The 15,940-nt window shown below is 30.0% G+C and overlaps 2 protein-coding genes across 4 annotated transcripts in view; one reads left to right on the forward strand and one right to left on the reverse strand.

Moving 5' to 3' along the window:
* LOC111026246 overlaps positions 1–1,890 on the forward strand; it is a 32,600-nt gene extending 30,710 nt beyond the window's left edge. Inside the window, exons 6-7 of the mRNA XM_022304287.1 lie at positions 414–579; positions 1,432–1,890. Coding sequence (XP_022159979.1) covers positions 414–579; positions 1,432–1,565 — 300 coding nt within the window. The 3' untranslated portion in view covers positions 1,566–1,890. The remainder of the gene's footprint in view (positions 1–413; positions 580–1,431) is intronic.
* Positions 1,891–3,149: 1,259 nt separating this feature from the next.
* Positions 3,150–15,519, reverse strand: LOC111026254 (ATP-sensitive inward rectifier potassium channel 12-like). Of its 3 annotated transcripts, none has more exons than XM_022304299.1 (5): positions 15,234–15,519; positions 10,274–10,726; positions 6,010–6,454; positions 4,866–5,105; positions 3,150–3,559 (listed from the first exon to the last, which is right to left on the reverse strand). In XM_022304299.1, the coding sequence occupies exons 2-5, from the start codon at positions 10,597–10,599 to the stop codon at positions 3,185–3,187; spliced, it is 1,386 nt and encodes a 461-aa protein (XP_022159991.1). In that variant the 5' UTR covers positions 10,600–10,726; positions 15,234–15,519; the 3' UTR covers positions 3,150–3,184. The 3 variants fall into 3 exon arrangements, with proteins under 3 accessions (XP_022159991.1, XP_022159992.1, XP_022159993.1); XM_022304300.1 differs by having other exon boundaries at positions 10,274–10,745; XM_022304301.1 differs by lacking the exons at positions 10,274–10,726; positions 15,234–15,519 and adding an exon at positions 7,025–7,216.
* Positions 15,520–15,940: the final 421 nt, after the last annotated feature.

The raw sequence follows: 15,940 nt of genomic DNA on the forward strand, positions 1-15,940 counted from the left end.
ATCTGCTTAATAGTTAACAGTAAAAAAGGTTGATTCTCATTTGACAAAAAAAAAAAGATTGTATTGCCATACTACACTCCATAAATGGTATAAGAAATATATATGATTAAAAATATGTTCCTAAAAATTTACTGAACAATTTAAAAAATCAGAATTTATATTCAATATCGAAGAAAAAATTGAGGGTGCATGTTTGATGAATCATTCTATATATTGTACCGATGCATTTCTACAGCAATTATCCGTGCTAAAGAATTCATCATAGGTATATAATTATTATGGACAGGTATTTTAATTACATACTGCTTAAATTTAATCTTTTCACTTAAATTTTTCATTTAAATTTTGATTACATATTATTATTATTTATCACGCTTATATTTAATCGATTGTTGTTATCATGTTTATTGCAGATCCTTAAGGACAATACGCGTATATCTTACGATTGGTCGTTCTTCATGGCGTGGACTGGCGTTGCATTTTCTTTGGTGTCTGCTATACTATTTTCCGGCGCCGCAATCTGTCTACGAGGCGAACGCGAGAGAGAAGAGGCTCTCAACATGCAATACTTAATGCCTGGTTAGTATTAAATAATATGTTATGGTATTTAACAAGTGCCAATGAAGGAGCTAATTTATTGCTGTTGAGCATTTATTCTCCGAAGGACATTAAATCGTCAAACGCTTTTTGTGAACGTGGACGGGAACATTTCAATATTAATATAAGTGCCCATTTCATGTTTAGCACCAGGGGGAAATCACATTTAACTACCATTAAAATAATTTAATATGACAGTATGATTTTCTGTGTTCCACTGCTGTGAATATATTTTTATATGTTCACAGATTGATGTTGCATTGAATAAATTACTGATCATTACAATTATTAGGGGTGGAAAATATCTTGATTATAATTATGTAATAATATTATTTTTTCAAATATTGCATAAATCAAGTGACCAGCGCTCAATTTGGTGTTGGTGCCTCATATATAATACTAGTCTAAAGAATAAATACTCAGTGATACAATGTGTTTGAGTGAAGAATAAATGTTTAATAGTGTACAAACTTATCTTATAAATATCAAGGGCACTGTGTGAACTAATAGAAAACTAATGGAACTTAGTTCACAATTATTTAAAGTAAAGCGGGTATTCAATAATAGGAAAATAGTGTAGCATGAAAATAATAATGAAATTAGATGGATCGTGTACACATTAACCTTGGACCGAAAATTAACCCGAACTTTTTCAAACACGTTGCGTCACGAAACTTGACCCACCTCTATAGTATTTTAAGCTAATATAGCACTCGTGAACATTAAATCATTAATTTGTTTTTTATGATACGCCTATTAAAAAACCATATGGTACTTTGACTGTGTGCACGTACTAAATACCAATGGATGATAATTATTTTTCATATTTTACAGTATACCCACAAAAACAACAATATGCTTACGCTGGATACCCGACACCAAATTCGTATCCATCGGGACCCTACTACCATGGACAACAACAACAACAACAACAACAACCACAATACGCCGGCCACTACAATTACTAGGCAAATCGTTGTATAAGCTGGACCAGTCAGTTTAAATTATACATTTTTTTGTCCAGCCAATTTATTATATACATTCGACAAAAAAAAAAACAGAAGACGTATAGTTATATATACTCTATACCTTTGTAAAATTGGCTGAACATTATAAATACTATTGTTTTACGACCGCACATTTCATTGAGATTTTTTATGAATACTTACAATTTGTGTGATCTTAAAACAATAACTCGTAACTATAATTTATAAATACGTTTCTATAAGCTCATATATTATTATACTTGACAGAATATTCCACCTAAGTTGCTCAAAAAAAAAAAAAAAATAATAATACATATATTTTTAACTAATATAATGTTATATCTGTTTGAACTTAGTACTAAGGAATTTTTTTATTTTACAATTATTACTTTATTTTGTACAATTTTTATTTATGCATCATCATTGTATATTTATTGAAGTCCATGTACCTACGCATTTTTAGGTCTAATAAAATAATTTTTGAATGTTTAGTTTGTAATAAGTACTAATAATCTGAACTATATTAAATACAATTTTAGAAAATTGACATGGATATAAACATAAACGAATTGATTCGTCCGAGTTAGAACAATTTTAAGGATCTCCAGTCTTTTTATTATTATTATTTAAAAAAATTGTTTGTTTGTGTTTTTAAACATTATGAGTTTGCCATACACAGATACTACGTTAAATTCGTTGGAATCCGGCAATTAATTCACAATAACATGTAATTAATAATATTTTCCAATAATGTAATATTGTATACAATTTTTTCTATGACATGATTATTATAATTTGATATATATTCTAATATTTTAAGAAATATTGGTGAGATGTACATTTTCATTTATTTTAAATAAATCATTCTTCAGACCACCATACACGTCCATTTGGTTATTAATTATTATATTTATGAGAGTTTGAGCATAATTAAAAAAGAACGAATGTCAAATACATTTTGCAGTGCAACTATATTCATGTAGACATGTATTGAAATGTGAATGGCGAATATATATTTTGGCGTTAACGAAAAGACACCAGAGTTGAAAATATCCATCACTTTTGTCCAAAAAAGTTAATGGTATAATTTAATAATCATCATTAATTGGATGAATATAATATACTGTGTCAACAATTAATGGCAATTCATTTCCCTACATTTTTATAAAACGAATAATGCAGAAACTTGATCGGCTCAAGTAATTTGGTATCACCTTTTCAATGATTTTAATCAACGAAGTTTTTCATTAAACCAATAATGCAATATTTTGTATAAACATATTGCTATGCACAATGTATAATCATTTTTAATAGCTGAAATATTATCTTTGTTTGGATGAATAATTAAAAATTTGATTCTCATCGCTATAAGGATATATTATTACACAAAAGTTACGATTTATAAAATAAAAAGAGATTATGTACAAATTATTATAATATTATGTATATAATATATAAAAAAAAACCATATAAATAATGTTGTTTAACTAATAAAGTAAGGTTTTAGCATTTTCACAGTCGTACAAAAAAATTAAAGTCGAGGAAATCAAAACATTTATGTTTGCATTATATCTATGCATAGGTGGTAATGATTAATGAAATCATGTTATGACTTTCGCCTCGTTGATCATCAAGTATGTTTCTAGATCTTTAGCACTGCACAGTGGCGTGTCGACTTTGAACACTTCGTGGAACTGCGAGTAGTCGACTTCGTACATCAACTTCGTCTTGCAATATTTGACCAACGGGCGAAACCTGTGACCCCATAAGACTTCCGACGCCGTGTACGATGTCCGCGCCTGCGTAGTCTGCCCCGTAGACTCAGTGGTGCCCTCCAGGACTACGATCACTTCGAATCTCTCGTTCAACAGGTCCGCCGCGCTCAGTCCGTACAGAGGACTGTCCTGGTCGATTTTATGTACGGCTACGGTAGGCCACATTAGGAATACGCGTTCGTCGTGGTCGTCAATGTTTATCTGAAATAGAAATGCTCTTTTAATGATAAAATATGACAAAAACTGCCCGTCGATGACGCCACTGGTGCTGGGGAGGGCTGAGCCTCCAACTTTTTCCTTCACTTTTTATAAACCAATAATTGTAATGAATTAACATGTTTGTGTTAAAAAATATTCATGAATGTTTCAACGATATTAAAATATTTCTCAGAATTCCTATTTTCTGTATTTTTATAAAAAATATGTGTTTGATAAATGTATACTTTTAGTATCGTCTGTATTGTCTTATCAATAACTGTAATCAGCCTCACCATAAAATATGTATTCTATCATCTGCTGTTGTTCGTGACCGCAAAGGAATAAAGAAAACATTGCTGCGGTTTTATCAAAGTAATTTTAATTATTAGTTTATGTCATATTGTTTGTATGGTATTTTTATTTCATATCGAAAGTCTAAAAAAACATCCAATATTAGAAGTAATATGATATAACTTACGTTTTGTAAATTTCAAATATTTCTCTATTAAGTATTAACCATAAGGCATATCCTAGAATGCTAATTATTTTTCAAAAAGAGAATTACATAGAAGTTGCTACATAGTCATATTATAAGTATAATACACGATACACTTAGAAAATATAAAAATTTAAAGACCACCACGAACATAGTTAAATGTAGAATATTGTAGATAATATAATAAAAATTATTTATATTTAATTTTGTTATTTTAATACAAATAAAAATGTATTCTTATACCTTAGTGAACCATTATATCAATCATTTTTTTTTTATGTAACTTGGCACTAATCGTTAATAAGAAATCACAAAAACTGATCTTTTCCCATCAAAATGTCATGAAGAAAAAGAAAGTCTACATATTGCATTCTTAGTTGTTTATATTTTAAGTCTTGTGCTGCATTGTATCTATATCTACTGCTGTAACCTATATCTACTGCTGTAACTTATATCTATATGTCTGGTAGTTATTTAAAAATGCGAAACAAATTATATATTATACAGTTATACTCGTCTGTAAAGCTTGCATATTGACATATTATGAATGTGAGAAAAGCCTACTGCAAAAAGTACCAAAAGTTAACTACTTACACGATTTTAGGTACCAAGCAATGTGGACTGTTGAAGGTATAAGGTTATTAATTTTTAGTAATATTTTATGAGTTTATCCACTGCTGTACTAAAACTAAATAGCGCTGTTTAGTTATATTATTGACGCTCAAAGATGAGTGTTCGAAACAAATAAACAGCTGAACATTTGATTTTCTTATGGTAACAATATTAACCGGTTTATTAATTTCATTTTCTCACTTTCAAATACGTAACGTGTGGCGATAACGTCTCTCCTTCCGGCGTCACTCGAGATCGTATAAGTCTGGTCTGGATGGTGGTGCCGATGAGATGCGACTTTTCCCTCATGTCGCCAACTCTGAACATAAGACACAGCTGTCCGTCCCTTCGGCATATCACCGCGTTCTTGCTGAACATGATCGTTTGGCTGCGTTGTTTCGGACGTGCCATTTTCGTGAACACTATGCCCACCATGAAAGCCTGCGAATAAAAATATATGCCTTTGAAATACCGATCGGTTTTTTCGTCAGCGCCAAAGCGTGTAATGAAATGTTAGGTTAGGTTAGGTTAGGTAATAACTTTATTTTAACTGAGCTGAGTTAAGATTATTCTGTATTATCTTTAAACGTTTAGAGTCATTCAACTTCAACACAATTTACAAATTTATTATTTTATAATGATCTAAACAGAATCTTTTATAAAGAATTAAAACCAATAGGTTCAATCTACATATTAAAATAAATAAAATTAATGATAACCAAAAATTGCTATCTCATATTAATTATGTCAACTACATATGCAATAATAATATGTTAGTACAATAATATTAATTATTGTACATTTAGGAATTTTATTTCCCGATAAATAGACATTTAATTCAGAATGCAATATTTCCAACTAAGAAAACATATGTTCAGAACCGAAAGGTCCTATTTGTAGAAATTTAACTAATTCTAAATTGAAATTGTTTACGTTATCGATTTGTTTTGAAAAATCTAAATTGCAAAGACTAACGTGGAACAACTAGTTAATATTTAGGTTTGACAATCATTAAACGTCATTCATTACGTGAAAATATAATATGTATAACAGTTTGGTGTTTAAAATATTGTTATTTTGAGATAGCACCTTTTGGTTCTGAGTCTACGGATCTAGGTCATCATCCTGAGTTTGGTTGTTTTTATTCAAATAAATTTTGTATTTCGGGCTGGATATAAAGTTTAACCGAAATAGAATTTATTTTTTTTCGAAAACTCAAAACCACTAAACATCAATACCAATAATATTATCGTATATGACACATAGGAATATTATCTGTGTAGAAAATCAAAACCGTAACGGTTGCTGATACGCTGAACGAATCGTTTATAAGCGAATAACGTACTTGGATCATCAAACCGGCGATGCTCTGGAAACAGAAAAACACTATGGCCTCGTGACATTCTTCTGTGACCATCCGGTAACCGAACCCCGTGGTGTGCTGAGTCTCCACGCTGAACAAGAAACTGGCCATAAACGTTTTCATGTTGATCACGCATGGCGACCACGCCGGGTTGTCGATGTTCTCGGGCGTCAGGTCACCGTGAGTGAAGGCGATTAGGTACCAGATGATGCCGAAAGCGAGCCAACTGAGCAAGAAACTCAGGACGAACACGCACAGGGTCCACCGCCATCTTGCGTCCACCAGCGTGGTGAACAGGTCCTGCATGTACCGCCGTCGAAGTTTCGAAACGTTTTCCAGGACGATATTGCACTCGCCATTCTTGTACAGCGCCCTCCGTTTGGCCTTCCGGTACACCGACGGCGACGATAGATGCGACTTTCTTGAACTGAAACAATTCCGGAATTTCGGACGATTATAAATTGTAATAATGGTTTCAATTTACAGCCGGCAAGTCAAAAATGTCTTCATGGTTATAACATAGCATCATTGGTATTAATCTCCATATGTCTTAGGCATACATATATCGACTAAAGGTAGGTACGATTTTGGGCCAACACAACGGAGAGAGAAACTATAATAGGATTCTCAATCGCACAGAAGCTTCTGATCAGCGTAAAAAAAACCGACATTTAAACAATTCGAGTGAAAAGAAATGCAACGGTGTTGTGGTAAACAATAGGGTATCCGTGGTTGTATTGGCTTATACAGATTTGTATGCCACATTAATATAAGTTCAATATCAATGTGAATTATAATACAGTGAAACTTTCATTTAACGAAATGTTCTATTCAACATAATATTTTTGAGAACAAAACCAAATTAGAATCAAACTAACATAATTATTATACTTAACGAATTTCTCTACAATACTACTTTTTTCCGTTGCCACGAGACTTAGTGATATGAAAGTTTCACTGTATTATATTCTACATTATCGTAGAATATCGATCACACCTATCATCGGGATTGTCACAGTTGAAGCAGTTGTCTTGCCCGAAAATAATATCACACATAACTCGCACCAGGTATTTATTTCGTCCAGAATATTATTATTATTAACACGACACACTATTCGCCATATGTGTCTATCAGCAAACTAACAGTGTTTTGAATATAATGTGATAGATTAATGTCTGCGGTCGTAACTAAATAATATAAGATATATTGCTATGATTTCATTGGTCAACAAATTAATAACTAATGTTGCTCGCATTATAATATTATGCATAATAATTACTAATATTTCTAAATATCAGTTTAATTGTTTTATAATTACATTAAGCTGAATAAGACCTATGAGCATATTATATTTGTTTTAAATTTAATTAGCAAAATAAGTGTGTCGGGTTTGAAATTAAAAAAAAAAAGAACAGTATTAAAATATATTTGAACGACTGAAATTTACCGAATTAGGATAGCATTTTTAAAATATTACTATACATAACAGAGTTACCCATTGGAGGTATATGATAAAAATGAAATGATTTTTATATATTGGTTGGGGGAAAAAGAAAAAGCGCTTGAAAATGTTTTTGTATAAAGCAGAAACTCATCATATCTACCTACGCCGCATGCAAATATACAAATAATATGTACAGCCCATAGGCACTTAGTCGAAGTAAAATTTAAGATAATTTTGAATAAGATATAAAAAAGACTACCTATATTATTTTTTGATTTTAAATTTAAAAACGAACGGTTCAATGTGCAAAATCTAACATTGTGTATTATAACTTAAAATGTATTGGTTTGAAACGATCTAGAAAAAATCAAATCAATTTGTAATAACAATAATTTATACTTTTTTTATGTACTTTTTGAATTTATTACAAATCACATCGCATTACAACTTTACACTTCACTTTAAGTGGACTTAAAAGGCACAAAATATTTAATAATCATGGGATTTGGCGCATTGAATTATAGGCGTTACACTAGTAACATAATAATAATAATTGTAATATCGGTCATTCTGATAAAATATTTATATACCGTTACAATCGATCTCGTTTGTTTAACCGGTTAAAATGATAAGCAACTGATGGGTGTAACTGAGATTTATTTGCTTGGAATCTGCATTAGAATATGCATTCACTCGTCATTCTAATATTATCAATTGTTTACTTTTTTAATATTTACCCAAATTAATTACTTGTGTAATAATATTTTAGCATACTAAACCCATCGCCACATCATAATGTAATAATTTTAATTATTGGAATTATAATTATAATTTGATTAAATAATAACGTTCGAACTGTACCAAAGGATGATTTTAGTGTTTTTTCTTGTGGTTTTCGCCATGATTAATACCAGTTGAATGTTGTTACTATCATACAATTTGTGTGCCAATAATGACGTACATTGACAGTTACATTTAAACAAATTTAGACAGTGATTTAAAAAACAAGTAAATATGCGAGAAAAAACGATTATACAAAAGTATAAGTTTTAAAAAAAAAAAGTTTATACCTAATTTATTAAGAATTTATATGGTATATATGTTTTTAAAACTGTTATTTCACTAATTTAATTCGTACATTTACAATCTATAAAAACAATGAGTTTGTGTGATAGCTAATGAATAAAAAAAAACATGTTACTCAGAATTTTCCTTTTAAAGGATAACCATAAATTTGTTGGAATATAATTATTATAATTTATAAAGTATTTCAATTAACATTTATTACGTATATAATTTTGAGAATTAATTTCAGTAATTTCAGATTTCAATGATTTATTATTTGTTTTTATTCATATTTCGTAACTGCATATCATGTTATCATTTCTATAATCAACCTCCATACCTCTGTAATCTCCTGTGAGCTTCTCGATACCAACAAAATGCCTTTTTTTTTAACGTGTTATCAAGAACCGGGGATGGAACTGGTGTTGGCATTGCTGCTCCCCTAACCACCATCGTTCATTGTGCAAAAAAAAAAAAGTAGTTTCACACTAATAAGCATCCTGGGATGTGCCAGAATACTACAAGACGGACTTTTCTTAGCTCTAGGTATGTCTGCTTAAGATAGGTGCTCGATAGGCTTACCAAACAAAAAAGTCTAACTCACATATTTCAGAGGTGTCTTGACCTGCTAACCTAATTCAAAATGTATGTCGTGGTACCTCCAATGGGAGGCCTGTACATTCCGTTTTATATGACTTATGTTACTCTAAATTCTAAATTAGAATTATTGTTCTATTATCATAACAGATTAAAAAAAACTATTTAAAAAATTTTACATTTTTTAAAAAAGACTGCATATAAAATACTTATGGGTCGAATAATATTTTTTTTTAAAACCATATAGGTTAACTATCTCGGAAATTATTTTTGATGCATCGTCAATTAAAATCACTTGTTTCGTCATTATTAAACATCTAAGTATATTACTACAGAGAATAATTGAAACGATTGTACTCAAAAACATTTTAAATAGATTTAGTACAACTATTCACTACATATTTATTAGAGATAACACTTATAACTATAATATGAATAATTATAGTTATAAGCGTCATATAATAGTATTATAAATAATCGGTATACCTAATTCGGATAAACAAAATAATAATAGTAATAATATTAATAATAATAATAATAATAATTGATGTACACTAGTATAAGTGCCTACAGTGACGCATCTACGTATATGACGACACAGCTGATTTTATAGTACCTATCTATTTTAAACAATCCTAGCACTTCTACATTTTAATATTCGTCGTGTTTAGCAAGTGCAAATTATCACGATGATTTTTTAGTCACACCCTCGTGATATTTAGTGTTAATCTGAAATATCAGTAAAGTTAGGTACTGGATATTTAAAAGTTTATATTCATTATAAAGAAATAAAAACCCCCGGTGTTAACATTTTAACTTCTTTAATTATTTTTATTATAATATTTATATTTGTTATTATTTATTATTATTTATTATTTCTAGTATTATACCTATTTCACATAGAATAAAATAATATGAAATGTGATGCAAAATAGTGTTTGAGCCAATTTACATATGAACGAAATTCAAGGCAAGATGTTTCAATAACAAAATACGAATTATATTCACGAAACGTATAGGAATAATTATTATAGTTAGAATTTATTATTAAGTTTAGATGTCATAATGTCAGGGAACCTTTATAATTATATAATAATAGTAAAAAAAGAATTTATTGTTATTAAATTGTGATCTAGTACTTGTGTTTAGTTACTGAAATCGTGACCGGTTGTCCGTTGGCCAGGATTGCAGAATAGTCGACATTGGCGGCGACGGCTGCGTCAAGGTCGGGAGACAGCAGTGCGTCGTCGGATATCGAAGACAGCAGAAGGGCGTCATTTTGGTCGGCGTTGTGACGGTCATCGACGTTGCCGTTATATCCGGTATTGGACAGGTGCAACACGTTTGGCCGCTTGGCCCTATTGGTCACCTGCATTGACGATGGCGTTGCAGTGGGAGGTGGAAGTCTCGACGACGACGGCGGAGATGTGCTGTCCTGCAAGTCCATATTCCGTTCGGGTGCCATCTCATTCGGTTAAACTCCACTATTTTGGGTCACAAAAACCGTGCTGACATGAATCCTTTGCAGTAGGTAGTTATCATATGGTATAATGTGATGTGAGGTGGCTCAGTTAGTCAGTCTTGGATTTCACCTGAGACACAAAAAATTTCCTTGGTTAAAGGAGAGATCAATGTTTCAATTGTATTATACAAAGCGCAAACCGTTTATAAAAGTTTGGTAAAAAAATTCAGTAAACATTATTTTTTAAGCAAGAAACCAACAAGCATCGTTTTCGGCAGTTCCTAGGTACTCAATACAAGTAACGATTTGACTCTCGAGGTATGTGGAGATTAACTCTGCCCTCTCCTCCAAACAACACCTATACGGATGTCCAGCCAAAACTCTCCAGTAGTATTGGGAAAGTAAACTCTATATGGTTAACCGGAGATTTCAGTTTATTAGAGACAATTTCTAATTGAGTTAATTCAAGTTTATAGAAGACATTTTAAGAAGCTTAAAGTTAATAGTCATCCTAATTTTTTTTTAACTCAGTTAAGTTAAAAGTTTTATGGAAATTTACAATTAACTTATTGATTAAGTTTAATTATTTTTATATTTTTTTAAAGTTTATAAATAGCAAGTTTTATAGTTTAAAATAATAATATGTAAATTTTTATGCAATTCCTATCTATCATCAATAATGATTTTATTATATTTATTGTTTAATTATTTATAAATTAACGAAATTGGATTTGTTTAAATGTAACTTGTTATTTATTAAGTTTATATCAATAAAAATCAGTTAAATTAAAAATTCAGTAATGAAAGTTAAATTTTAAAAAGTTCAAATTAACTTAACTTTTAACTAAACTGTAACTTTTAAACTCTTTTATGTCCAGTCTCGAAGCTTGTAAATATTACATAATATTATATGTATAACTTAAAATGTGTTAATACTATGTATATTATTAAGCTGATCCATATAAGCATTATAGGTACTGAACAAATTCAAAAAATGTAAATATTAATTGCACTTACTCAATGAATTTTAAATAAAATTATGGATTGAGTTTATTGGCCCAACACTGCCAAACTGCCAGTAGATTACGACGCAGGTGGCTGTAGATAATCTCTCGTGCCATTAAGCGGAATTGTATAGATTATATTTTATAAATTAAAATAAACACCTACATAATCGTGTTATTAAATACGGTCTCTCGTCTACTACACCGTACCCGACTGGATAAAATACGATTATTCGATGTTTACCCGTATTAAACGAGTACCGACCTCGAAACAGATTGAAATTATTATACCCACGCAGGCTTGCTACGTTTTATTATTATTCATTTAATTTTGCAAACTCATTATTCAGAGAATGAGATTTTAGGAACAATGTTACCGTTTGACGTTTTTAGCCTGTACAACCCATTATAATGTTATAATATATAATTATGTGTTGATATTGAAATCTAAACTTTTTGACGTATTTATTTATTATTATATCGATTAATGAACGTTTATTATAGTATTATATTGCTGTAAAGCATGTTCCAAAGCAGCAGTATTTTGATCTATACCAATCAAACTGTATACAAGTGGGTAGTGTATTAATTAAGGGTAGATATTTAAAGTTTAGATGACCGTAGCAGTGGACCAACATTTTTCAGGGTACCCTTGTATTATTCTTTCACTTATTAACTTCAAATACTTATAAATCATAAGCTGCTCTTGTTAAATTAGATATTTATGAATCAAAGTACTCCAAAATATATTCTTCTTTGGAGTAATTAATTTAAAATGTACCTATGAAGTCAAAAAGTAAAATAAAAAAATAATTGTAAAGATAAAAATAGTAAAAGTCTATTTTTTTAGAAATATGTTTTTTAACCACTTCATATTAGGTAAGAATATATTTTCATCGGCATTAATAGTTTTTGAAATAATGAGTGTGTATGCAACAAATGGATCATCTAGTATAATAATATAACCTTGTGCATCTGCTGACCACAGAATTTTGTGTTTAATTACATTATTATTTCAAATTAATGACCTATCGTGTTTGAGATTTAAACTCGTAAAATCTAAGTACACATCCGTGTATACATTTTTTGTGCGGCCACAAAATAGAATGATTTAAAAACAATTCAATACAATTATTAATCTAATGAATTGAAAGCCCGGTGCATCAAATTGCATTATGAAGCCTATTAATTATACTGTATAGGTATACAGTCCATACGTTGGCGAATAATAATAACTAAAACACAATATAATTATTTGGTACGTGCCGCCTAAATGGCCTCGATCGTTGGGTCCGGCAATTAATCGCTGAATACCGGTCTGTAATTATAATTACGGTTTCCTGTACCAGTAAAAACGGTACATTGCCTCCAATGTTTAGTGTCATTGTATTGCTACTACATACATATTTAGATATTTATTATTGTTAAATTTTGTTCAACTTTCCAAAGTTAACTGTTAATGACAAACTACATTGCGACCTGCGAGCTAATTTATGTTTAAAATGTTATAAAATATAAAATATTTTTAGACACATTTTGAATTCAAAGTTCCATTGAACAGTTCAAAGACTCGAACGATAAAGCTGTACCTATAATAACCGTCTCATGTATCTTAAATAATTAGCGTACACTTCAATGCAACTTAAATACTTGTAAAAATTAAAATTGTTTTGTTAATAGTTATATAATATCGTGTTTATTTGATGTACGTATGAAACATCATTAAATTTTAATTTAATTGAAAATATAACAGGAATATTGTCTGACATCCGTGTAAACATTTATGTAAGTGATGTATTTTTGTTGTGTAGAAACTTAAAATGTTGGAGTATTTTTTATTGAAAGAACATTAGATATTATGTAACCATTTACTTGTCAATTTTCAAGTAGGGAAGTTGCCAGACCTCAACAAGTAAAGATATGCGAGATATAAATGTTTTGCTTATTAATTATTTATTTGGTGAGATATTCAAAAATGTATTATAGGCAGTATTCGTATAAATACCTGGTTGTTAGTGAGACAGTATAGGTATATGAGATTAAGAAATTAAAGTGAGCCGTCGCAAAAACATGAAATAGAATACAATAAATCATTAAAAATAATAAGTACTAATGACGTAAGATGTCCGAAAAACTAAAATAAATTATTAAGCTGGTGGTTTTTAATTTTTAATTCAAATAAAACTAACCTGTGTTTGATGCTGATTTACCATAGACCTTTACCATAGAATTTATTTTATCTTTCAAGTAAATCATTGAAATGAAAATTAAAAAACCACTGTTGTAGGAACATTAAAGTTTTGTTACAGAGCCGAAAAAGGTAATGTAAATGTAATAATAGTTATAAATTAAATTAAAAAAATTGTTAATTTTTTGAAAATGTTTATTCAGTACTTATAGCAGTTGGTACACAAAATTAATATTTATTTTATCCTACATCACAATGTACAAGATATTATAGCATAAACAGACACACCTTCGTTGTGTTTAATCCATATTGTTTATATGCCACTTTTATTACAACAAAATACAGTAGGTATATACGCATACTTAACAGTTAATAAATTATCTAAAAGATAGAAGTAATTTACCAAGGAAATAAAAAATGACAAGATAATTACTAATAAAACGAACAAGTAGGTACATAGACTGAATTTTGTAATTTTGTCAGAATCGAGAATGTATTTTATGTGTTGTTGATATACCGATTTATCCTATTTATTTTATTATTATGTTAATTTAAAACTGTCCTCGTAAATCAAATTATCTACATATACCCAATAATCAACAATATTATAGGCTATAGACTTTATCATCATCTTCAGTATTTTCAATTTAATTAATATAAGTCGATCAATATAGTTGACATAATTCGATCAATATTATCACTAGAGTTTAGCACCCATTAGTCTCCAGATTCCACATTCGGACAGAATGTTTGATAATATTATATTTATAAGGAATTGGTACATAGTCGACGCCTAAGAACGGCGGGTGCCACTTTTTAGTACGGTCAAACAATAACTTCGTTTCAAACGAATAACAAACCGAAATTATGAAAATGACAATAGAGAGGCACGTTAATTTGTATTACATACTTTGACACACGTCTGCAGCTGTTTTGTGTGGTTTGTCTTTACTTGTATTTAAATTGAAATTTTAGAGGGCGAATGTCGAAAGTAATGACATTCAAACGGTCCACAACTCTGCAAGTAGTAAAACCAGTGGAGAATAATATGTAAGTACTGCGTTTGAGAAATGTTGACTGTATAAGTTTAGTATAATATTGCACAAAATACAATTTTACATTTGAACAGTTGTTTTAAAATATCTGTTTGAATGAACTACGTGCATATTTTTATAGTCTCTTGCAAAATTCGTTATGCTTCATTTAGGCTTAGAATATCATAAATTCTATAATTCGAATATTTTATTGGCATGTAGGTACCCTACCTACTTTTTTAGTTTTTATGCGATAAATCATTTCAAGTGTATGATTTTAAATAAATCGAGATACTATTCGTACTAAAACAAAATTGCCCACAACACACGCGTTTCATTCAAAATAAATAATTGTTTGTATTTCATTATGAGTAAAATATCCATAATATAATAGCAAGTGATAGTACTTACATTTCAATTCACGTCATTGGTTTTACACAGAAAACGACGTTTAACATTTAAACTCAAGTTCTTTTACTCTGCATATTCAATTACGGGGACAATTTTTAAATGCATATAATTATTATCATTTGAACGCGGGAAACATTTTTCTTTTACGAATATAATAACATTATTTTATATTCACCAACAAATTACAATACGAGTAACAGTTAGTCGACCGGCAGAGGCACCTACGAACGGTGTTCGGAGTCGACGCGCGTGCCGACGATGAATGAATCAGAATGACTGAAACTAGTTATAGGCTTATTGCACACATTGGGACCTTGTATTTGTGTATGTGAATAATCACACTGTCTTAACGACGTCAATGCTTTTAATGGTTATCACAACATGTTATCACAGCCTAAGATTGCACTTATCTTTATGTATAGACGTTTAAATAAAACGTGTACCGATAGTATATTTTTATTCGTCCGTTAATTGATCACTTTTAAGTTTTATTGGTAGAAATTCGTCCTCAGATAAAACAATTATTATTACTGATATTTTTTTATCGAATAGGTACACCGAGAGTGTGTGGATCCAAAGCTGTTGGTATACCCATGTGGACAGTAGGCGTACTGTGCAACTGGAACAAAATTGAACCATGACTTAACAAAATAGCCTAAAAATGTATTTAACCACAACTAATCATGATAGATATTAAGTGAAAAAAT

The sequence above is a fragment of the Myzus persicae genome, unplaced genomic scaffold, assembly GCF_001856785.1.
Source record: "Myzus persicae strain clone G006 unplaced genomic scaffold, MPER_G0061.0, whole genome shotgun sequence".
Lineage (NCBI taxonomy): Eukaryota > Metazoa > Arthropoda > Insecta > Hemiptera > Aphididae > Myzus > Myzus persicae.